The sequence below is a fragment of the Galeopterus variegatus genome, unplaced genomic scaffold (genome assembly GCF_000696425.1).
Source record: "Galeopterus variegatus unplaced genomic scaffold, G_variegatus-3.0.2 Scaffold335, whole genome shotgun sequence".
NCBI lineage: Eukaryota > Metazoa > Chordata > Mammalia > Dermoptera > Cynocephalidae > Galeopterus > Galeopterus variegatus.
Genome location: NW_007726446.1, coordinates 167,553 through 191,612, shown reverse-complemented (window position 1 = coordinate 191,612; position 24,060 = coordinate 167,553). Strand labels below are relative to the sequence as shown.

At 40.0% G+C, this 24,060-nt stretch overlaps 1 protein-coding gene across 2 annotated transcripts in view; it reads right to left on the bottom strand.

The window, feature by feature from the left end:
- MYO3B (myosin IIIB) overlaps positions 1-24,060 on the bottom strand; it is a 393,995-nt gene that overhangs the window by 213,525 nt on the left and 156,410 nt on the right. For both annotated transcript variants that reach the window (XM_008567646.1, XM_008567647.1), the window contains exons 9-17: positions 18,387-18,483; positions 17,311-17,427; positions 16,681-16,785; positions 15,116-15,199; positions 13,568-13,770; positions 9,159-9,257; positions 8,689-8,803; positions 1,010-1,136; positions 9-219 (exon numbers count right to left, since the gene is read on the bottom strand). In XM_008567646.1, the coding sequence (XP_008565868.1) occupies positions 9-219; positions 1,010-1,136; positions 8,689-8,803; positions 9,159-9,257; positions 13,568-13,770; positions 15,116-15,199; positions 16,681-16,785; positions 17,311-17,427; positions 18,387-18,483 (1,158 nt within the window). The remainder of the gene's footprint in view (positions 1-8; positions 220-1,009; positions 1,137-8,688; positions 8,804-9,158; positions 9,258-13,567; positions 13,771-15,115; positions 15,200-16,680; positions 16,786-17,310; positions 17,428-18,386; positions 18,484-24,060) is intronic.

Below are 24,060 nucleotides of genomic sequence, written 5' to 3'. Positions count from 1 at the left end.
GAACTTGCCATATGTTTTTGTCTGGCTGCAGGAGTGTATTGATGCGATTCACAATCCAGCTGAAGAGCCTCCCATACAGGGCTTTGGACATGGCATCTCGGACATCTGCAGCCCTGTCGACAGTGTTGGCACGGACAATGGTCTCACCCCGGGTGACCACACAGTGCGAGGTGAGGGCCTCCTGGAGCTCTTCAGGGCTGATGCAGAGAACTGAAGCAGCTGCAGCAAAGAGTAAGGTTGACACTGGAGAATGTGAGCATACCTTCATTCATTTAGTTTTGTGTTAGCATTTATTCAATATCTACTATGGGCCGGGCTCTATCCGTTTGTTTATAGATAAACAAACGAGGTCCCCAGTGCCAAGAAGCATGCAGACTAACACAGTATCTCCCAAACTGTTCTGAAAGCTCTTCACAGGTGTTTGATGAAAGAGAAGGGGAGGAGGTTGTCTTTTGTCAGATAAGTTGGAGGAATAGCTACGGACGATATTCTCCTCTTAGAGAATCACAAAGTACATTAGTATATTAAAGGCCCTAAAAAGTGTTGCAGTTTAACACAAAAGGGTATTTCATACATTAAATGAGTTTGTTTGTTTTTTTATAACTGAGGATTCTTTCTGCATGCCTCATAATTACCTGTGGAACTTTAAAAACATAAATAGGCACCTGCTTTTTCTACTGTAGATGCAAATTCAGTGGGTTTAGAGTGGGGCCCAACCTCTTGCATTTTTTTTTCAAAAATTTGTAGATGATTTTCAAAAGGAGCTAAGGTTAAGAACACAAAGTTGCCTGTCACGGAACCCTTTTCTGCTGAACACCTACTTGTAGCTTATGAAAGGAACACTGATGTTCCATAGGACATCTTTTGGGAAATACCAGTTAATGAAAACATCCAGAGTCAGGAGAAAAACCAGAGACAGGTTTATTACATTTTACAGAGTTTTGAAGAACTACCAAAGTGAAAGAAACACATGCTTTGGCAACACAGCACACAAGCATGAAATAATTACCATTTTCCAAAGCTTCAGCATTGGGCACCTCACTTTTATCAGTTTGATGTTGAGAGGAAATAGCTGCAAACTCAATGTTCCCAATATTCAAAATCCCAGCCAAAATTCTGTACACTGAGTGCACCTCCTGAAAAGGACATTGAGAGCCACGTTTGAAGGACATTGCCAATCAAACCAATGAACCACTAGCCCTGTGTTGGAAACTGCTGCTAGATGTCTGCCAAAATCCATTCTCCCCCTTTTCCTGGGCACACAGACAAATTTCCCAATCTCCCTTGCAGGTAGGGGTGGCCATGTAACTAAATTTTAACAAATGAGCAAGCAGAGGGATGTGGGCCACTTCTGGGCTGAGGCCTTACAAAAGTGAGCATGCATTCTCCATGCTTTCTCTCATTACCACTGGCTGGAACTCCCAGCAACCTGCCTCAAATGTGCCATTGATGACAATGCTTCAGACAACAATTGCATGGAATGGAGTTGCTCTCAACCTGAACCACTTATCTTGGAATGGTTATGTAGGAGAGAACTGATCTTTGTTGCTTAAGCTACTTTTAGCCTTTTGCCCTAACTAGTACCAGCTCCCAAACTCAGATATGGTCTTTTATTCAAAGCAAGAGAGGAGGTGTTTCCTTAACCTCTTCTGAACATAGCTTTTATGAAATAGTTAGGAGGGCATTCATTGATTCCTCACTAGAACATGTTGAAGTTAAATGATGGAGTAGATAGTTATAAGTGACGTGAAAAAATATTTTGAAAGACTCACTAGAAATTATCTGTGATATTGTGATATAATAAGTATGTATTTAGACTTTGTTCCTAGTTCTCAGCACAAGAGCTTCTAAACCTCTTTAAGTGAGAAATAAAGGGAATAGGAGTCTTGTTATTCACAACAAGGCCTTTCAACCATACCTGAGTTTATGCTCAGCAGGTGACTCTTGGTGGGCCTCTAGATAGCTTCAGGATGGGGGCTGGCTGCCAGAGGAACTGCTCATGTGATTAAAGGGTTGGAACTTTCAGCCCTCTAACCCCAACACTCCCACCCCCACCCCCAGCCTCTGAGGAGGGGAAAGGGGCTGGAGATTGAGTTAATCACCAACGGACCAATGATTAATCAATCAAGCATATGTAATGGAACATCCATAAAATTCCATGAATGACAGGATTTGGAGAGCTTCCAGGCTGGCGAACACATGGAGGCACTGGGTGGGTGGTGTGCCCAGAGCGCGTGGGAACTTTGCACGCCTTCCCCCATATCTTGCCTGACACGTTTTTTTCCACTTGCCATTCCTGAGTTCTGTCCTTTGTAATAAACCGCTAGCAGTAAGTTAGGTGTTTTTCTGAGTTCTGTGAGCCATTCTAGCAAATTATCAAACCTAAGGAAGAACTTATGGAAACTCCAATGTATAGCCAGCCAGTCGGAAGTGCAGGAGGCCTGGGAGTTGCGACTGTGTCTGAAGTGGGAGCAGTCTTGTAGAACTGAGCTCTTAACTTGTAGGATCTGATGCTAACTCCAGGTAGATAGTGTCAGAATTGAATTGAATTGTAAGACATACACCTGGTGTCAGAGAACTGATTGGTGTGAGGGAATAACCCCTGACATATTTGGTGTCAGAAATATAAGTAAAGACAGTTCAGATTATCTAAGTCCTATTTTTATATTGAAAGTTGAAAACATAAGTAGCATTAATGGTAAAAAAAAAGTATATTTATTTATTTAAAAATTTACGTTTTCTCTATGTGAAACAATTAAAGGTATAGCCAGGAAATTTCTGCATCTTATGCTTAAAGATAGAAAAAAAATGCTTTCACAAAAAATACTCAGGCAGGTAACTTGATTTAGTCCTATACATAACAGCAAACTAACAGAATTGTCATTAGACCATTGATAAGCATTGCCCCCCAAACTGAGTCTTCCTGTAAATGTTATTCAGTAAAGCCAAAAAACTGAACACAGACTGTAATAGTGACATCTGCTGGAAACCTGATAATGCTACAAAGACAAATGAAGATTTTAAACCAGGCTTCTATTATTGATAAATATTGTTCTTCCAACTTCTAAATCAAAGGCAAAATGTCATGTTTCTGACTTCAAGAATCACTGTTTAATCACACAATATAAGAGTGGCTAAGGAGAACAGCTACCAAATGGGTTTTCTGGGACTTGCTGGATTTAACATGACAGCACCTCATTACCTTGATCAATATAGTGCAAGCCTTGCCGAATGCATTGAGCAACTTCGCACAGAGGCAGACCTCAAAAGGTAAAACAGAGACTGTCGAGGCTATCTAGCAGTGAGTTCTGCTATTTCTATGTCCAGTTGTTTCAAGAGGTTATCTAAAACTCTCAGGAGTCTTAGATTAAAAAAAAAAAAAAAGTATTTCCTCTTATTAACACACACACACTTTATGTATTATAGTACAATCCATGGAACCTCCCCAAAGAAGATTTCCAGGCATTTCATCATTGTGATGATCTACCCCAAAGAAAATGGCTATCAAAGGCCATACCCTTGAGACCAGCATCTTGCCCCATTGTTTCTCTGGCAATATCCTCTTCAGCATAATGCCCAGGCAGCCATTTAAAGTGGAAAACTACCTATGATCTTGAGCAAAAACTTTGAGCTTCAAACACTGAAGTTAACAGTAGTTTGGGTCTCCTCCCTTGGTTCAGTGAGGGAAGTAGGGACAGGGTATCCAGTGCTCACCTCATTAAGGAGTTATTAGCCTTTGGGTGCTCCCTGGGCTACATGTCTGATCTATTCCACCCACTTGACTCCTTTAGCCCTACCCTTGAGTTAATGAGTTCTTCCTTTCTGCTATGGATTGAATTGTGTCCCCCAAAGTTTGATGTCTTAGAAACTTAAATCCCATTGTGACAGTGTTAAGAGTGTGGGAAATCCTATTACAGTAATTGAAAAGTGGGGCCTTGAAGAGGTAACTAGATTGTGATGACCAAGCCCTACGGAATGGATTAATCCATTGAGGTTTAATGGTGGTCATGGGTGTGGTTCTGGTGACTTTAAAAGGAGAGCACATAAAAAGCTCTCTCTCTCCCTCTCTCTCTCTCTCTCTCCCCCTCTCTCCCCCCTCTCTGCTCAGGCCATTGGCCGGGTGATAGGCTGCATTGCTGTGTAGTCACCACCAAGAACAAGGCCCTCACCAGAAGTGTTCCCTAGACTTTGGACTTCCCAGCTTCTGGAACTGTAAGCAATAAATAGTTTATTTATAAATTACCTTGTTTCAGGCATTTCTGTTATAAATAGCATGAAGAGACTAATAATACACTTTCTGACCTAGGAACTGAAATCCACCTCCATGTTCAGGTCAGAACACCATCCATAGACTGTCACGGTAGAGTTCAGTTGTATGTCCATCTATGGGGTCACTTCTCTCTCCTGAAACTTCTTGGTCAAATTTCTCTTCTTTTCTCCCCACAGACATCCTGGAAAGTTTTTTTTTTTTCACCCTCCTTGCCTTGCTCATTTTCTCTTGCCTCATCTCCAGCTATGGAGCCTTTCCTGGCATCTCTGCCTTTCCTACAGTCTTGCTATGCTGCTCTCTCTTTTTATTTCCTACCAGTTTCTAACTTTCTATATGATATAATGGAATGACCTCATTCAGAACAAGAAGTATTATCAAGAAGACTAACAAGTCCCCCAATTGGGTTTCTCAACTTATTGTTGATGGGTATGAACACAGCTTAATCACCAGTCAGCAAAAGTGAGGAAGAGAGAGCATTTCTTCATCAAAGCCCCATCGCAGGATGTACAGTCTTTGCTCCTCTCTTTTGCTCAGAAGACACTTCTTTCACTGATGTAGGTATTCCCTAGACATACTTGAGGCTAAGTTGAATGTTGAGAAGAACCTTGGTTTTCTCACTAACCTGGTGCTGATTTAAGGAAATCACCCCTGGCCTGGCTCATAGGAATCTCAGGTAGTTATTTCTCTGGTACCTCCCTAGGAATTTACTTCCCCTCCTAGTCTCTCTTCTTTGTTTTCCTTTTCTGTAAGTCTTTTTAGTTTTTAACCAGTTCTGCCCTAAACACAGCATTAGGACCAGCTGAAGGGCCTTCTCCCTATAGGCTCTATTCCAACGCCTTTACTCAGTCTCCTTTGCAGAGGCTAACAGCATTCAGCATCTTAAAAGTCAATGGCCACTGCTGGGTGTATACCCAAAGGCATGGAAAACACCAAGTTGAAGGATACATGCACTCCCATGGTCATTGCAGCTCTATTTACAATAGCCAAGATATGGAAGCAACCTAAATGTCCATCAATGGATGACCAGATAAGGAAAATGTGGTTTATATACACAATGGAATACTGCTCAGCCATAAAAAACAATGAAATTCTGTCATTTGCAGCAATATGGATGAGCCTGGAGAAAATTAAGTCAAGTGAAATAAGCCAGAATTTCTTTTCATTTCAGAAAGAGAAATACTGCATGTTCTCACTCATAACTGGTTGCTTGGAAGGAAGGAAGGAAGGAAGGAAGGAAGGAAGGAAGGAAGGAAGGAAGGAAGGAAGGGGAGGGAGGGAGGGAGGGGAAGAGAGAGAGAGAGAGAGAGAGAGAGAGAGAGAGAGAGAGAGAGAGAGAGAGAGAGAGAGAGAGAGAGAGAGAGAGAGAGAGAGAGAGAGAGAGAGAGAGAGAGAGAGAGAGAGAGAGAGAGAGAGAGAGAGAGAGAGAGAGAGAGAGAGAGAGAGAGAGAGAGAGAGAGAGAGAGAGAGAGAGAGAGAGAGAGAGAGAGAGAGAGAGAGAGAGAGAGAGAGAGAGAGAGAGAGAGAGAGAGAGAGAGAGAGAGAGAGAGAGAGAGAGAGAGAGAGAGAGAGAGAGAGAGAGAGAGAGAGAGAGAGAGAGAGAGAGAGAGAGAGAGAGAGAGAGAGAGAGAGAAGAGAAGAGAAGAGAAGAGAAGAGAAGAGAAGAGAAGAGAAGAGAAGAGAAGAAAAAGACCATAATAATACATTGAACTTTCAGAAGGAGAGAACAAACCTAAGGATACTAGAGATGAGGGAGGGGAGGGACAGGGTTGGGGAGGGATTGGTTGGGTAAGGGGCATAAAGAATAATTACAATTTGGAATAATTAATATGCTAATAAAATTATTTTTTTAAAAGTCAGTGGTACCCTATTGTCTGTCATCAACACATTGGAAATCCCTTAAGGCCCCCAAGTTATATTTTAACATATAGCCCTTCAATCTCTCTTCAGCAGTACTTGCTCAATTTATAATCTATTTTGAAGAAAGGGAAGAAATGTTGCCTGGATTTCAAAGGCTTCTCCCTAACCTCTGCATCCAGGGATCTACAGTATCTTGACCACCACATAGATCATCTCACTAACAAGTTTTCATGTAGTATTAAATATAAACACACCTAAAACTCAATTTATTTAATGTGTTATGATAATTGCTATACCAGCAAGACAGCATAATATGAAACAAAAATAGTATGGTTTGGCTCTAGAAATAAAAGTTCAAAAGCACTGATCATCACAATAGGGTCTTAGACATAATCCCCCAAGCCCTCTTCAAGGAGCCATCATCTTACTGGAAGATTCCTTTCACCAGGGAAGTTTCTTTACAACAAACTCAGGGTCAAGTTTTCTTTCAAATACTTTTGGCTGGTGCCCCAGAATTCAAATTCATGCTCCTGAGTTTACACTAAGGTTTGCTACTCATAATTTTGCTGTAAAGTTTTGGGAAAAACCTGAAGGGAACTAGTGACATTATAAGAAAGGACAGGAACCATGATTTTCATTAAATTGACCAATTCATTTAAGGTCTGTCTAGAAATATCTGCCAGAAAAACTTAAGAGAAAGTTCTGTCACATGGGCTATTTGGCATCTGCTGCCTGACTACACGCAACTGAATCTTTCTGAATTTAGCCTCACTACTCGGGGTTTATAAACATAAAGCAAACTGAGTTAATTCAGCAAAACAGGTTGTCTGCAGAGATATAACCACAGAATTTAGGGTGAGAGAGATAAAGTCTAGCCTCTTTTATTTCCAACATTGCTAGCTGACATAAGTTGGTTTGTTTCCGGTGTGAATTAATGTGGGCCATGGTGATGATACAGACACACATATCATTACATTCTGGTTATTCATCTGACAATCCAGACTAGGCACAAATTAAGAATGTTCCCCATCTTTACATTTGTTTCTTTTCATATTCATTCATACAGTCATTCGTTCATTTCTATTGTATTTTTTTTCCACAGGGGTTAGGGATGGCTTGCTTCAAGGACATATACTTAATATACTTAATTTCTTCTGTTTCTAATTTTTTAAGCTTAAAACAGATAGCACCTGTTTTATTATTATTAGCAGTACATTTCTATTATTAGAACAGTTCCATTATAGACTTTCTCTTAGAGCTAGGACTGATCTCTTCACAGTATTCTATAACTATCTTTGTACTCACTGAAAGCAAAATATTGTCAATCCTATGGGCTGACTTCTCTATGGTTCCTACACCCTTTTAAGGAAGTATGGCCTGAATACTTTGGCATGATCAGGTGATTTTAAATGGCTCTATGACATCTCTACCATGCTTTGATTCTTCTGGTGATGCATCTTTGATAAAAACTAGCTGTATAAGTTAATAACCATAAAGGTCCTTTAACAATGCTGGAATCTGTTTAATTGCTCTCCTCTAAGGAGCCAAGGGAAATATATTTCTATTTTTATCTGCCCTTTGGGATCTTCCACTGTCTGTCAGTTTAAAGTCTATGGGAGGCTGACAGAGAAAATTAACAGCTGGCTAGACTAAAATCAGCCATGCTGGGGAGGGAAGGGCTAGACAAACTCATTGGATTACAGAAGCAATCCTTTATCTAGAGTGGCTGTCTAGGTATAACTGGAGTGTCTTGTAATCTAATCCCTTAAGATTTAACACTCTCACCTACCTCCTAATCATTCACCCCCTTTGTTGGAAAAGCAACAGAATCTATATATTTTGCAAAATTGATGGCATGAAGCCCAGAAACTATGACATAATGTATCACAGAATAATATTTGAGCCTAGGGTTATAAATATTATCTGTCACCCCTAGCATATATTTTAATAGAGACAGCCTGCATCTAGTAAGATAAAAGTAGAACAGTACTCAGAGCTATAGTTAATAACGTGCAACCGTGTACCGTGGAGAAGGAAGTGACTGCAAGAAAGTTGAAAGGGTTTTAATTAATCTGTCTTGGTGCACAAGGAACTACTCGCATAAATATGTTTCTGTGGCTTGGGTGTAACCTACATATCTCTGTCCTTCTATTCACAATTCACTTAAATGGTTGAAACAACCCCAACTCGGAAAAGAGCAGTATTGTTTTGGTGTTTGTTATGACAGCCATAGCGAACTGAGGAGATAACAATTCATAGGCAAACAGTCCTTACACCAGTGCTTCTCCTACTTTGATGTTTGCCTGGGCATCTTGTTAAAATGCAGATGCTGATTTAATTGTTCTTGGATGGACCTGAGCGTCTGAATTTGTAACAAGCTCTCAGGTGATGACAATGTTTCTGGTCCTCAGGCCACACTTTGAGTAGCAAGACCTTATAACATGACCAACACAGCATTGGAAATGCAAGTTTCCTGCCCCAAGTTAGACCATCCACATCTTCATTCTCATTCATCTGAGGAACTCTATAGGCACTAGAGTTTCTCTCTTGACAATACTTACCTTGTCAGTGAACCCTATAATCCTGAAGCAATGCTGAATTGCTTCAAATTGTCTTCGGTAAGACTCCTTGGAAGTTATGTCGAGCATCACCCTTCCAGTTTCACCAGCTATGTACCTAAATGAAGTGGAGTATGACCAAACAGAATGAGCAATGACTTGAGAATAGCACCTCAAATGCCAGGGCAGGTGCCACTTGGGTTCCTTCTTTGCAAGGGCACTTTCTTTATCATTCAATACTGTGGTGGAACTACAGTGCACATGGCTGAGTAAAATGGCTACAGTTGAGTTTCTGAACTTTCTAGAAAATGCAAATTGTGAAATGTAGTTCCTGCCACTTCATCCTGGATATCTCAGTTAAATAGATTGTGCATTTCCAGTTAGGAAAACAGCCTATTCCGTTTACTTCTGAGTCTGTCAATTGCTAATTGTACATTCATTAAAAATTAACAACCAAAACACCTGACACTTACCTAGGAGGCTTTTCCTCAGGAAGCCTAAACTCAGAAAGTTTCTTTTGATGATAAAGACCAGCATAAATATGGTAAAATATGTGAAAATTTTTCTCTCCCCTGAAAAAAAGGGGAAGGGACTTTATTAATAACATATTCTGGGCTTCCCCACCCCAAGTAATTTACACCATTTCCTTTTTGTGCAAAATATTATTCCATAGCAAATTTGCATTTTTAAGCTATTAAATATGCTACATCCAAGTTACAGAATAGTAATAGTGATAGGATTAGTATAAAGGTTTTGTCACAATCTTACATTTTTAAACACACTTATTGTTAATATAAGCAGAAGGAAGTTTTAGAGAATGGAACATTTACAGGAAACAGCTCAGGTTACACGTTTAGAGATATTTCTATTCTGGTCCAAATGCCTGTGCATTTCTGCCACATGCTTCTGTTTGTAGCCCCTGCTGCTTCAGAGACAGTGAGGTCAGCTGAAAGAATTGGGCCAAATCTCCTACTTTCCTGGAGCCCCAGACATCACCTCTCTCTCCCTAGAAGTGGCTTGCCACTTGTACAGCAGGTTAGGGAGTGGAATAGGTCCCAGGACCGAGGTCTCCACTCTCCCAAATCAGTGTTCTTTCAAATACCATTCAAAATGTCATTCATCAGTCTTCCTGGTCTCCTGCTGTCCACCTTTTAGGCCACCCTGGCCAGGGTCCTCTAGCTAGGTGCTACTCTAAGCATGGTCTGTGGACTGGTGTCTGCCTATGGGGACAGAAGGAACTAGAGAGTACACGCCTAAACATTTTATAGCAAGTGACATTGCCATGACATCCAAGAGCATGATAATTTTTTTGATAATTCATTGTCATTGTATTTTACAAAGGTATTAGTCACAATGGGTTGGGAATTTTAAAAAACTGGTCCTTCAGCACAGATAGTTTGAAAAGCACTGCTCCAGATCCCTTTCTTTCCTCTGGGAGAGAACAGTATCTTCTGTTGATACCCCTGGGCTTTGGCAAATCCTCTCCTTGGCCAACCTGGCTCTGTGAAAGAAAACTTGTCTTCCTTTTCTCCTGTGTCCCCATTTGTGACCTGGCCCCCATTTTTTTCTCCAGCCTCTCTTGGGTACCCCACCCTCATTTGGTTGTTCATCCTGTCAAGGCTCTTCTGGTGCATTCCTAACCCTGCCCTGTATCCTAGATGACTCTACCTGCCGTTTCTCACTCATTTGTTCACTCAACTAATACATTTATTTTTATTTTTTAAATAAGTTTTATTGTGTATATTTAAGGTATACAACATGTTGCTATGGGATTCATATAGATAGTAAAAAAGTTACTATTCAACTAATACATTTACTAAGTGCCAATCATGGCGGGCACTGCAGAGATGTCAAGAGTATACAACAAAGACAATTCATGTCCTCTTGGGTGTCCATTCTAGTGATGGAGTTAGATGGAACAACAAGGAAACTTATGAGGAGGGCTTTGAAAGAAACAAGCAGGAGCTAAGATAAAGAATAATGCTGGGGAATGAGGGTTACTTGTATCAAGTCAGGAGAAGGGCTCTCTAAGGAAATAACACTTGAGTGAAACTCTGTAGCATGAGAAGGAGCTGGAAGGAGCTACAAAGAGAAGGGGAAAAAGAATCCCAAACAGAGGGAGCAGCACAGACACAGAGGCTCTGAGCACGACACCCACGTCGCACCAGAGTACCAGGGAAGAGGGAGCAGGTGGACAGGTAGGCAGGGCCAGGCCACGCAAGGCCTTGTTAGACCATCATGGGGATTTGTTGATTAAGCAATTAGAATTACTTGTGGTGTTTTAAACTAGAACTGGGGTGCACTGTAAGTGTGTGACATGCACACACTTGTGTTGAGAAAAGTGCTCTTCAGCTGCAGGATGAAGACTAGATCAGGGAGACCAATTAGGAGGCCCAGGTGAGAGAGCAGAGTGCCTTGGATAGGGTAATGGCACAGGTGATGGAGAACAAGAAGAAGCTTAATTACGTATTTTGGAGAAACAACCAAAAGAACATCCTACTGGACTGAAAGAGGGTGGTGAGGGGAAGGGGCCTGGAGTCTGCCCCCCAGGTCTCCACCTTGAGCATTGAGTAAGGGGGCGCCGTCCACTGAGACAGGAACCTGCATGCCTGGTATGAGAGTCGCTTCTTCTTTAGCCTCTGTGACACGTGCAGGCTTTGGCCGACCCTTCCTGCTCTTACCTTCCTGTAGTTTTTCTACAGATACCTCTAGCTCTCAATTCTTCCAAGCTTTTCCTGCCAACATCCATCCGTAGCATAAATTCAATTTGATTTTCATCCCTTTATGTCTATCAGGATTGGCTAGGTTTTGTTGCAGTAACAGATGTCCCATGATCTTAGTGGCTTAGCTCACAAAGGCTTACTTCTTGCTCTGAGCACATGTCCATGATCGGCTGGCAGTGGGGCTGTGCTCACTGTAGTCACTGGTGGGCCCAGGCTGATGGAGGAGACACTGCCTTACACTTGGCCAGACTCTGGAGGGTTGCCATGAAATGCCCATTTGCTAGAACCTTCATATGACCACACCCAGCCACAAGGGGCCAAGAAGGTAACCCTACAGGATGCCCAAAGGGGGAAGAACCACAAAGGTTAGACAAACAGGACTTGCACAGGCCCCATCTTCTCTTTATCTCATTTAATTCTCATAACCGCCTTGTGAGATTGACATTAGTATTCCCACATACTAAAAAGTAAAAGTAAGGTAGAAGGATATTTATGTTAATAAGCGACAATACCACAAGAAGTGACATAGCTTTGAATGGAATCCTCCTCACATTATCTTAGTAAAAGACCACTTTACTTTTGAACACAGAACACTGTAGTTTCCAGTCTGTCAGAGGTAGCTCCCTAAATTTTAAAATCATCCTAATTTGGGGAGAAAGAAGCAGGGGACCTCATAAGAATTAATCAAAAAGCCACGGGGAAGCTTAAATGACTCTTCCTCTATCTTCTTGTTCATTTGTTTGATGTTCACACCAGTCCCCACTGCGTGAGGAGACCACAGTGCATGACGGGGAAGACGCGGAGGCTCTTAACCTGGCATGAGCCCAGTGGTTCTGCCTGCACAGCACGTCTCAGACTCGTCAACGTCTCTGCATCTCCACTGCTGCCACCTTAGTCCACACCCATGTTCTCTATCATGTGGGCTTGCAATAGCCTCCTAATGACGTCAGTCCCTCTTGCATCTCCCCGATCCATTTGCCCTCTGAAGCTCGTGCGAGCATTTCAAAATGCAAGTTGGGTTTTGTGTCTCCCCTGCTTGAAAACGTTCAGTGGCTTCCTAGTGCCCTTAGCAAAAGGTTCAAAATCTTCTGCCTGGTTCCAAAAGCCCTGCATGATCTGGTCTCAGTCTCATTTTTGCCCCTCTCTCCCTCCCTGCTCCTGTCCCCAACTCATTGACAAACTTTTAATGATCCTTAGAGCCCCTCTTTCTTCCTGGACTAGATTATGTGCCTTTCTCCCCTGTTTCACCTTCATAGCACCTTACGTTGCTTTCTGGTACTTGTCACAGTTGCTCTACATATCAGTTTATTTGTTTAATGCCTTTGGTCCTCGCCTGCCCCTCTCCCACACACCCACACTCCCAGCTCTGTGAATACAGGGGCCTTGTTGATTGTGTTTACTCTTGTAATCCCTGCAGAGAACAAAGTGCTGGCATGCAGCAAGCATTCAATAATGCACAGGTATGTACGTAGGAAGCCGTGCTCCTGAGAAACTCTAGTGTCCTCTAATAATAATAGAAAGAGTGGCTAATATTCTGATAGCATGTACCATAACAGGCATTCTTTTAAGTAATTTTATATAAATGAACTCATTAATCCTCACAACAAACCCATGAGATTGGCACTAGAAGCATCTCCATTTCCCAAATGAGTCACAGAGAGGGTTAGTGACATGCCCAAGGTCACACAGTAAATGTCAGAGCCAGCATTTGAACCCAGAGCAAAGCCCACGATATTGATTATATAACTATACTGCTCTTCTTAAAACAGAGTAATTGTTGTTTTCTCTCTCTCTCAATGAAGGGGAAAAAATAACATGTTGAATATTCTTAGTGCTTTTTTTATAGACAAGTCCAATTTTAAGCGACGTAATGATTTTTAAGAGTGTCTGCAATGCTGTTAAATTCTACCTGATACAACCGACTCAGGAGAAACTAGCATACTTATCCCTAAAGCACTCCCACCCCAGCCCTTCGTACTCTGCCTCTTAACATCTTTTAGGTCAGAAATTACCATTGATCCTTTGCTTAAATGATTCCTTGCTCTCGGGGAAGCTGGGGAATGCTAAGAACAAGAGTGAAAATGAAGCCATTAAAATTCCCAAAGCCTCCCAGTTCATATTGCAGAGCAAAAACAGAGTGGACGGAAAAGGGCACGTACACTGCCTGCTTTATAACTCTGGATTTTTCGAGGAGATATTCAGAGATTCTTGCCCCCATCACAACTCCGGTTGGGGTAAACATCATTTCCAGATATTTTCCAAAACGGCTCGAGTTGTCATTGATGGCAGTGCATGCGTTCCCAAAGGCTTCAACCAGGGCGTTGACTTGCAGAATTTTCTTTCTCAAGGTCTGATTATTGGCCTGTGCCAAACAGAGAACAATCAAGAGGAGCCTGCAGCAAATTTGCCAGGTGTTTCTCCCTGGCCCACCAACATTCACATTGTTCTTTATTTACTTTTGCAGCTGACCAGTACAGGGATCAAACCCTGGACCTTGGGGTTATCAGCAGTATGCTTCAACCAGCTGAGCTGACCAGCCAGGCTAGCACATTGGCCTTTTACAAAGAGCTCTATTTGGGGAAATGGGCATAACTACCAGCATCGTTTTCTCAGGTGCATATGAATCAGATTAGGCTAGATCAGGACAGTGGCTTTTAAATCTAGCTGCATTTCACTTAAAATCCTTGACAGATAAAGTGCCTCAACAGTTTAGAAAGAATTTTAAATAGAGATCTCATAACTTTTCTCAGTCATCCATTATAATATTCAATAAACCTTACCTATAAAAAATATTTCTTAAGTTCTCTCTTAGTCACCTAATACACTAATTCTGAGTATATGTAACTAATGGGCTATTTTTTTTTTTTTTTTTTTTTTTTTTTTTTTTTTTTTTTTTTTTTTTTTTTTTTTTTTTTTTTTTTTTTTTTTTTTTTTTTTTTTTTTTTTTTTTTTTTTTTTTTTTTTTTTTTTTTTTTTTTTTTTTTTTTTTTTTTTTTTTTTTTTTTTTTTTTTTTTTTTTTTTTTTTTTTTTTTTTTTTTTTTTTTTTTTTTTGTTTTTTGTTTTTTTCCGTGTCCGGCAACGGATCGCAACCCTCAGTGTTGCCCCCGTACCGGACCGGGGACCGGCAACGGGATTGCAACCCTCGGTGTCGCTCCCGCGCCTCGCTCAGCCAGTGAGCGGGAACCGGTCTGTATGTGGGATCCGAACCCTCGGGCGGGTGCGCCGCCGCGCTTCCCAAGCGGCGCACTTACCCAGTGCGCCACCGGGCCGGCCCCTAATGGGCTATTTTTGAAGTCATTCCTTCAATCTCCATTTGACCAAACTGAACATTTTCATTTCCCTCAACTTTTGCTGAAAGATTTCTGTTTTCCATCCCGTTAATCACTGCAGTGGCTCTCCCTGATCTTGTTTCTAGTGTTTAACCACTTTTACTGTGTAATGGCTAAATGTTTCTATTACATTGAAAACATGAAAAATTAACTGCCGATAATCTAGTAAATTCGTGCTGGCATTATTTTCCTCAGTATGTGAAAGAAGGATGGCATGCTGACATCTTAAGAGGCCTCGCTAACAGGAAGCAAACCTAACAAAGATGAAATGTTTATATGTAACCCCTAATGAAAAACAGCACTTCCATCATTTATAAAATATGCAGTTATTCTGCAGGAACTTCTAGCCACCATACGTAAAGCAGATTAGTCAATACCTTTCCCAAGAAAGTCAAATGCTGAACAATCAGGTGGGCGCTTTCTGTCTTCCCAGAGCCACTCTCTCCACTGATGACAATGCACTGACAGAGAAAATGGAGTGTCAAATGAAGAATTCATAGCACAGAAACGACATGCGTGCTCAGGTTTGGTTTTCATATAACATCCACTACTGTACCCCTTCATTTTTCACTGAACAATATATCTTAGGAATCTTTCCATTTCAGTACATGGAGAGCTTCTTCAGCCTTTCACAACAAGTACAGCTGCTTGCTGTTCCACCATACAGACGTACTGTAATCTATTTAACCAGTTCCATACTGATGGATACTTGAGTATGTTCTTTTGTTATTACGAACAATATTACTATAAATAACTCTATACATAGGTCATTATGTTTACATGCAGGCTCATCTACAGAATAAATTCCTAGAAATGGGATGTTGGATCAAAAGGTAAATACATCTGTAAATTTAATAGATACTACCAAGTTGTTTTCCTGAGGATTCTACCAATATATGAAAGTCCCTGTTCTCCTACAGCCTCACCAACAGAATACGTTTGATTTTTGCCATTCTGATAGGTAAAAAATGGTATCTCAGTCAGTGCAGTTTTAATCTGCATTTCTTTTATTATTTCTTTTATTCTTTCTACATGCTTAAGGTCATTCATACTTTCTTTTTTTGTGACCTATCCATATCCTTTGCCTCTTTTTTATTGTATTGTTTTTCTTTTTATCATTCATTCATAGGAGCTCTTTGTGTGTAAAGGATATTAGTGGGTATATATAATAAAAACTATATGTTTGGTCTTTGTCCCTGGTGCTTGGCACAGAGCTCCTAAAACCCTTGGAATTTCCTTAGTGATATACGTGATAGGAACATCTTTTTTTATTCACAAGGAGCCCTTTTCAATCATAACTCAGTTTATTGCTAAGGAAGTGGTTCAAGATGGAACCCCTTGGCAGCTTCAGGATGGGGGCTGGTCACTAGAAAGACCAAACATGTGATCAGAGGGTGGGAACTTTCACCCCCACCTCCTAGTTTGTGTTTAACTCTCACTGAGTTTAAGGTTTATTCAATCTTTACCCAAGCCATCACAATTTCTCAGCAGCTACACAGTGTGGTGCATGATCACTGCCAACCTAATACACAATATTTCATACAAAAAGAATCAGATCATGAAAATTCTGAGCACTTAATAGGAAGATATTTCATTTATGCCATTTTACATCCCGTTTTTATTACAATCATTGCCACATAATCAGGCTGTGTTTCCTTTATGTTCTCATTGGATTCATATTAGAAATATCTTTATTAAATCTTATCAGAGAAAATGAGTGCTTTTGATATGAATGTTTCATGTTTCTTGAAAAGGATTATGTTCTCCTGCTACTACCGGCTTTATCAGTGTCCCAGTTCCCCTGAGCTGCTGTTTCATTTCCTATCTCTCTGGGGGAGCATCAGCAACCAGAATGGAATGGTTTCAGGAGGACATGAGCTGAAGAGGAAGATAAAACCTGTCTTACTGTGTGACTTGGTAGAAAAGGAAGGTGAGTTCTTACCTGGTCTTTACTGAGGGTAACCATGCACTGGTAAGCAGCATCTGCTGATGCAAATATGTGGGGGGGATTTGAGGCACGTTTCACCCCATGATAAAGTCTGGAAAACTGAAGAAAAAATAGCTAATTTAAAGGAACCTTCTCATGCTCCACTGGACCATCTAATGTTCCATTATCGGTTGCCCACAAAGCCAAGATTTTGTCACTTATTAGGGGACTTGTTGCATCAGGAAGGCTGTAGAGCACAGGCTCTGGAGTCTGTAGGCCTGAGTTCAAATCCTGCTTCTGTACTTAATGGCTTCATGAGCTTGTGCAAGGAACTTCACTCTATGCAAAGTCTCCTCATCTGCCAAAAAGGCTTAACCTGTCCCACAGGGTTGTGAGAAGTGGGGTAACCCAGTGCCTGGCATGTAGTAAGCCCTCAATGTATGTTAGCTATTATTGCTACAATTTGCTTTAAAAAGTTACCTCCAAAATGTAGGAGTACCATTTGTGTTGCATTGTTATCTAAACTTTGAGGTATACACCTCTGGGGTAGCATATTTTTTATTCTCACTTTTCTCTTATTTTTATTTGCCCTTGTGATTCTTAATTTCTTATTAAGGAGAAATATGCTCTGAAAGTATCCATTACCTGTGGGGAGTATATGCTTAGATTCTGGAAAGGGTTTAAGGCAATTAAGATGTCTCCAACGTATGTGTAAATCAGCAAGTCTGCATAACGTTTCTGCAATTGATGAATAATTGTATCCTAAAGAGAGAATAAATGGCATTGAGAGTAAGCATTATTTCCAGTCAAGGAAGAGATTTTTTTAAATGACAATAAATTTATTCTTATAAGAATATTTTTCTCTAAAAGATGAAAGTAGTCCATTTAAGTCGTACGGTCATCCTAATGGTCGTAAATCATTAAAACGATGCAGACATTTGCCTTGAAAAAGAACAAAATAGAAATACACCGAAATAATTAGGCCCACTTAGGACTTGCTAAAAGACATTGAGATTTCCAACAAAGTTTTTACTTATTGTGAAAAAAAAACTTGTCTTGGCCAATCAAAATGTTCGATTTAGAATTTTTTATAATAGGCTATTCCTACTGATAAAGCACAGACAAAATATTAACTTCATTTTTCAAAGCGGTGACCTTAAAACTAGGTGGTAGGTTCAATTATAGAATTGAACACTTTTATATTACACTTTAGTGATTCAAGCATTGACGTTAAAGGTCCCCAGAGTCAGATTCTGCAGAAACAGGTTCAGTGCAATTAATGGCTCTATTAAACATGCATATTTTAAATGAGGATTATCACAGTTTTCAAATTTAGAATTCAAGCTATACATTAACTTCACTATTTCCCTAAATGAAGCTCCTCTTTATGAAGAATAAACAACTATCTTAGGGGTTAACTGCAATTATTTATTAAAAAGAAAATAATTTTAGCTGATACAATCCATCATTTAGGCTTGAGATATAAAGGGCTTTATTAGAAAAATCGAAATCCTTTTCTCTTCTTCATTCTAGGGACCGTAAATGAACAGAACACAGGATCACAGTTACAACAACTGAATGCTCCCTGAGCTAACCCCATGGCTACGTAAACAATTAGATTTTCAAATGACCTTAGGAGAACATGGTTTACAACAGAAAAGTCAGACAATTCATGTGAAACAAAAGCTATCAATGAGAATTGTCTACTAAATGTTGTCTACCTCATCCAGAACCTCTAGATTGACCAAATCATCCTCAAGGCAGTATTTTTCAGCACCCTCCACATGATAGGGTCTTCTGGTATGCATCCTTTCATGCCTAAGAATTTATCAAGAGAGTATCAGCGTTAAGACAGTTAACAATGTAGCAGAAAGTGAGCAACAAGGATGACTCATTCACACTTTTATCACTTGACATGTTCAGAGACTTCAGAGACAGGGACAGGAAGAGCAAGTCTAGTCCAGGTCCCCAAGCTCTCCCTGTCACTGTAGAGCTAATGGGGTAGGGTGAGTTCTGTAGCTCAAGTCTCCCTTCTGCCACAATGAGGGGCATTACCAACAGGGTTCACTTAATACATAGATTTGCTCTCCTTAAATGTCAACGACAGTACTTCCAGAAATAAATAATAAATGTAGGAATAGTGCCTACCTTTTTTCTGTTCAGTGTCAGGCATATAGTTCTCACTGGGCTATCATCATAAGTGCCTTACTTCCCTTGAGGTCCCCTGACCCCATCCACCAGCACCACCACCAGCTATTTAAGATATTTTCAAAACTCCATAAAAATTCAGAGTATAATATAGCAAATACTAAAGAATTGACAGTTGTTTACATTTTATCTCATTTGTTTATTTGAAATCCTTTTGCGACCTTCGTCCCATCCCACTCCCCTCTCATGAGGTGACCACTATTTGGTGTGTATCCTTCCACTCTATTTCTAAGTATTGGTCATATACATATATGTACCCATGAACAAAGCACAGTTCTGTATATTTAATTATAAAAATGATATCATACTGTAGGTTTCATTCTGTAAACTTGCTTTTTCTTATTTGAGATTATGGCTTTTTAATTAAATCTGTCTACCTTCCTAGTTTGGTCACTTTAATCACTGGGTAATATTACATCATATGAATATTTACAAATTGATTTAGCGACTCTTAGGCTGATCAACATTTAGGCTGATTCCAATATTTGCTACTGAAAATATTGCAGCACTCAATATCTTTATATTCATCCCTTTGTGTATATTTGTGACATTTTTCTCTTGGAGGACACTGCTCACCAAGTATTTTAAAAATTTGGTTAGTAATCAATAACAATCCCCTTTGGTATACTAACACACAGCTACTGAAGGTATAAAATTAATTCAAGGTCAAAGTAGGCCTTGCCATAATTCCCTTCATAAACTTATTAGTACAGTGAGGGAGGGGAAAGCATTGGTCTAGAAGTTAAACACTCTGGATCCTAGTTTCAAAGTTGTGAGTAATGTGGTGTGGGTCACTCAGCAAATCCCTAAACAGCCAGCATCTCAGTTTTTTCCATCTATAAATACAATCGCTCATGACTAGTCTATCTATCTCACCAGTGTCCACGAAAGCACATACAGTCATGGGTATCAAAATGCAAAAGGGTAGAAAGAAATGCTCCAAATACTATTCTTATATCCTTGTCAACATGTTGAATCAGCAATTTGCATAACTTCACCTCTTACTCAGAATACCATTAATGAAACAAAGTCACATGTGAAATGTCCTCTCACATATGTAAAGTCACTAGTAGAGAAACATCACTGCTTGAAACATCACACCTTTCTTTTATGTTCACCATCATCACAGCTTAAGAGGATGTCACCCACTTACACAGTCCTATTTAGGTTCCAGGAGCTGGCTTTGACTGAGTGTTTGACTGCAAGTACCATGTAGACGTTATGGAATCCTGATGTACACACACCCTGTCCCTTGCTGTACACATTTCACAAAAGTAGGTAAAAAGGAAGAAGCAAACTCATCATCTCTGCCTATCGAGTCTTATGTTTATATACAGTGGAAAAGGGCAAATAAAGCATTGACTTTTTTTCTCTTTCTAGCCTATTAAATTAAACCTTATTTCCCAATTCCCATCATTCATTGATAGATTTGAAAAAAGGATATTTGAAACACATTATTAGTCACCTCCAGTGCTAGAACAAGTTTTGCTGTTAGCACTAGTTTTGCTGCTAATTCATACAAAGGTCCAAAATAGAATGGGGCTTAATTTATTTAATAAAATCACATTTATAACCTAAGCATTTTTTAATTTAATAATGGAATGTTTACTTACCTGTGTCCTTATGTATTGGTGACATCAAAGAGAAATCACATTGGTCTGAAATACAGATTTTTTACTAAAACTCAGAACTGCTGCCTGCTTCTAGCTAAATAAAACAGCAGGAGGGTATATATTTCTGGCCAAAATCCCCTTCACATAAAGCCTAAATTTTTTTACTTGCAGTTTATCATAAAATAAAATATTGTAGCACATTTTTAATGAAATAATTAAATTCCCATTATATTAAGTTCAGCTAATTTATCTTCTTTCTAAATTCATATCTTACAATTGCATGAAATAAGCTAAATTAGAAGTTATTCTACACATCATTTGACAAGGAAAATCAGAAATTAAAAAATTGTCCACAGATCCAGTTCCAGTCAAGATGGAGTAAGCACTCTCCACTCTGTCTCTCTACTGAATGCAACTTACTAAACACCCTGGACAGAATGCATGAAGCAGCCAACTCAGGACTCTGAGAAGTAACTGGTAACGGGCAGATTGGAGAAGGAAATCAGAATTCAAAATACCACTGGGCCAATAGTGAGTTTCCCAGGGTATTTTTCTTCCACTTCTAACTTGGATTTAAAGGCAGCCTAAACTGCATGTGGTGATATCAGTCTTTATGTTGGATGACAACTAAAACTGGAAGCACTAACAAAACCTCACTTGCAATCTCACAAACAAATGCACTATAGCAGAAAGCTGTAATTTGCAGTGTGACCATACACAATGCAATATCACCAGGATCAAAATTGATATCTTATAATCATAACAATTGCTTGAACTTCTTAAGACAAGTGAAGAGATATGATGTTGGGGGGGGGGAGAGGGGGGAGGAAGAGGAATTGGTAAAGGGACACAAAAATCAACTACATTGTATATTGATAAATTAAAATTTTTTAAAAAATTGGTATCTTATGAGCCTGCAGCAAATTGTATCCTATACCAATCTATCTATCTCACATATTTAACTTCCAAAAATAATGCAGAAGCTGAATGTAAATCTGAGCTTGATTCTCATAAAAGTCTTCCCCAGTAATATTCTATAAACAAAAAAGCAACTTTTAAAAGAGTTTACCTGCTGCCTCTTCCTCTGCTATGGGCAATAAAATTCTTTATTTGCTCTCAAAATTGAAGCTGGCAATCTAGAATTTTGTGTAAATGAAGATATTTTCACTCTGATAAAGACCACTTCATTTTCCCAATCAGAAAAAAAAAAAAAAAAATACAGACACACACACACACACACACACACACACACACACATATTTGCAGCCTATCTCTGCCTTCTTCTTCTTAAACTGATGCCTTCTTCATATTCATTCTTTTGCTATGGGGTTTGGAGGGTTTATTGAACAGATATTTTGTGTGTGTGTGTGTGTGTGTGTGTGACCGGTAAGGGGATCATAACCCTTGGCGTGATGTTGCTCGCACCGCGCTCAGCCAGTGAGCACACTGGCCATCCCTTTATAGGATCCGAACCTGTGGCCTCGGTGCTCCCAGCGCTGCACTCTCCCGAGTGAGCCACGGGGTCGGCCCGAAGAGAAAAATTTTTTAAAAATTATTTATTCCAATTTTTATCTCTTTTTAAAACATTAGCCTAGACTATACATATACTTATATAAAGTGTTATGTTATTTTAAACTTTGCTATTTCAATTGAAATTAATAAAAATAAATTTGGTTTAATTTTTTTTTTCAGTTTTCTTGAATTAAATGATTTGTCATCACTAGTAACTATGGACTTTAATTTCTTCTAAATTCATGTGCTCCACCTAGTGCCTTACTTGAGAATACTATCTATTATCAATTTTTTGCAGAACTCGTTTCATATGAAAATTACAGATCTCCAACTAAAAAGTACTTGGATTGAGTATTACAAAGCTTAGAGGAATGGAGAGATAGATAAATGGATGGATAGACAGCAAAAGGCTTTCTATTAAATCAAGAGTATATGGTAAGATATTGCAGGTTTAAAGGCTCAGAAGACATTTTCAAATTCCAGCAAAGTCTGTATTGTATTTTGCTAGATTTCTTACGTTTTCTTATGAGGCTCTGAGTATGCTGGCTGCTAAGCCTGGCTTCTCAAACAAATGGAGTTTGGGGGTTAAAGATAGAGGGGAGGCTCTGGCTTGGACTGGTTCCTAGAGTTTGGGTTTAGCGTGGTAGCAGGGGGCGGAGTGTGGACAATGGAGTTGGCCTTAGGTTTCAGGGACCAGGAAAAGGGGGAACTCATGTCTAAGTCCGTGGCTCTAGTAAGGTGGAAATAAGGGCAAGCCTGAAACATCAAAGCCAAGGCAATGGAAGGAGAGTAGGAACTGGATCTGAAGAGTGGGTGAGACTGAGCCAGAGTTAAAGGTTAGGAGTTCTCCTAAGACCGCAGTGGGCGTAGATGAGGTAGAGAATGGGGGGCTTTTGTGGAATATTTTTGGAACAGCCCATGTGTGGGAAAGAAGCTTTAGAGGGCACCAAACTAGCTCACATACTAGAGAAACTGTTCTCATCAAATAAACTCCTGAGTGTAGTTTCAGTGTAGTTTAATCTCTGTATCTTCATTACATTTAAAGCCATTTCAGTGTGAATACTCTTTAATATCCCATCACTGGGCCTGCCAACTTCTTTGTCTGAGCTGCTGGCCCTATGAACGATATTGACAAATATCATATATTTTGCCCCAAAGTCACTCCTTAATCCCTTAACCTCTTCGTGTCTACCAACCATGCCTGTGGAGGCAGCGACTTCCATGTGGGTAGGTACACACAGGGGTGCAGGAGCCGCACATGGGTGTGGCAAGATGCTTTCTTTCCTTCATCCCGCCAACTATGATGAAGAACAAAGCAATAGAAGGAAGTGCTCTAAGTCACAGCTGAAGGATGAGAAGGAGACAAACTCTTTTAGCCTAATAATGACAAGCAATATGCTAGTGAGAGGTTAATCTCTGCACCGAGAAATGTTTGATGGCCTTTCAGACAGTCCCCCTGTGGCAGAACCATTGTGAAGGTCACCTCTGCTCCTCCACACCCAGGGTCAGAGCCCTCCCCTCCATCCAACAGTGAACTAGAAGGAGTAGAGAATGACTAACACTCCCACCAGATGCCAGATGTGAAAGGAAGTAAAATCTGTTGGGGGGGGGTGGAGAAAAAAGGGGGATAGAGAAGGGAGGGAATAAGGGCTGGTGGTCCTTAAGAGTCCAAGACAAAGGCCTCATGGCCATAGACAGAGCTCAAGGACCACTGCTTTATCACACGTTCCACAGATTCCATATAGTTAGCAGTTGCTTGTCACTACATCAAATGGATATGCACTACTCGAAACTGAGGATAGACTACTGTTACCACCCAACGTCAGTGATGTTGAATATTTCTTCCAAATCATTATTTCCTCTTCAATATACCTTTGATAATGGGGTTGATGATAGAGAAACTTTTATTTAACCATAACTATATAATCATGTATCTAGAATGAGAAAAACAATAGCAGACCATCTAGGTGTGCCACTATTCTACTGAGAGTCAAATATGGACAGAGATACCACCTGGATACCTTTAACTACGAGAGCTGTATCTTGACCCAAACTTAAGGTT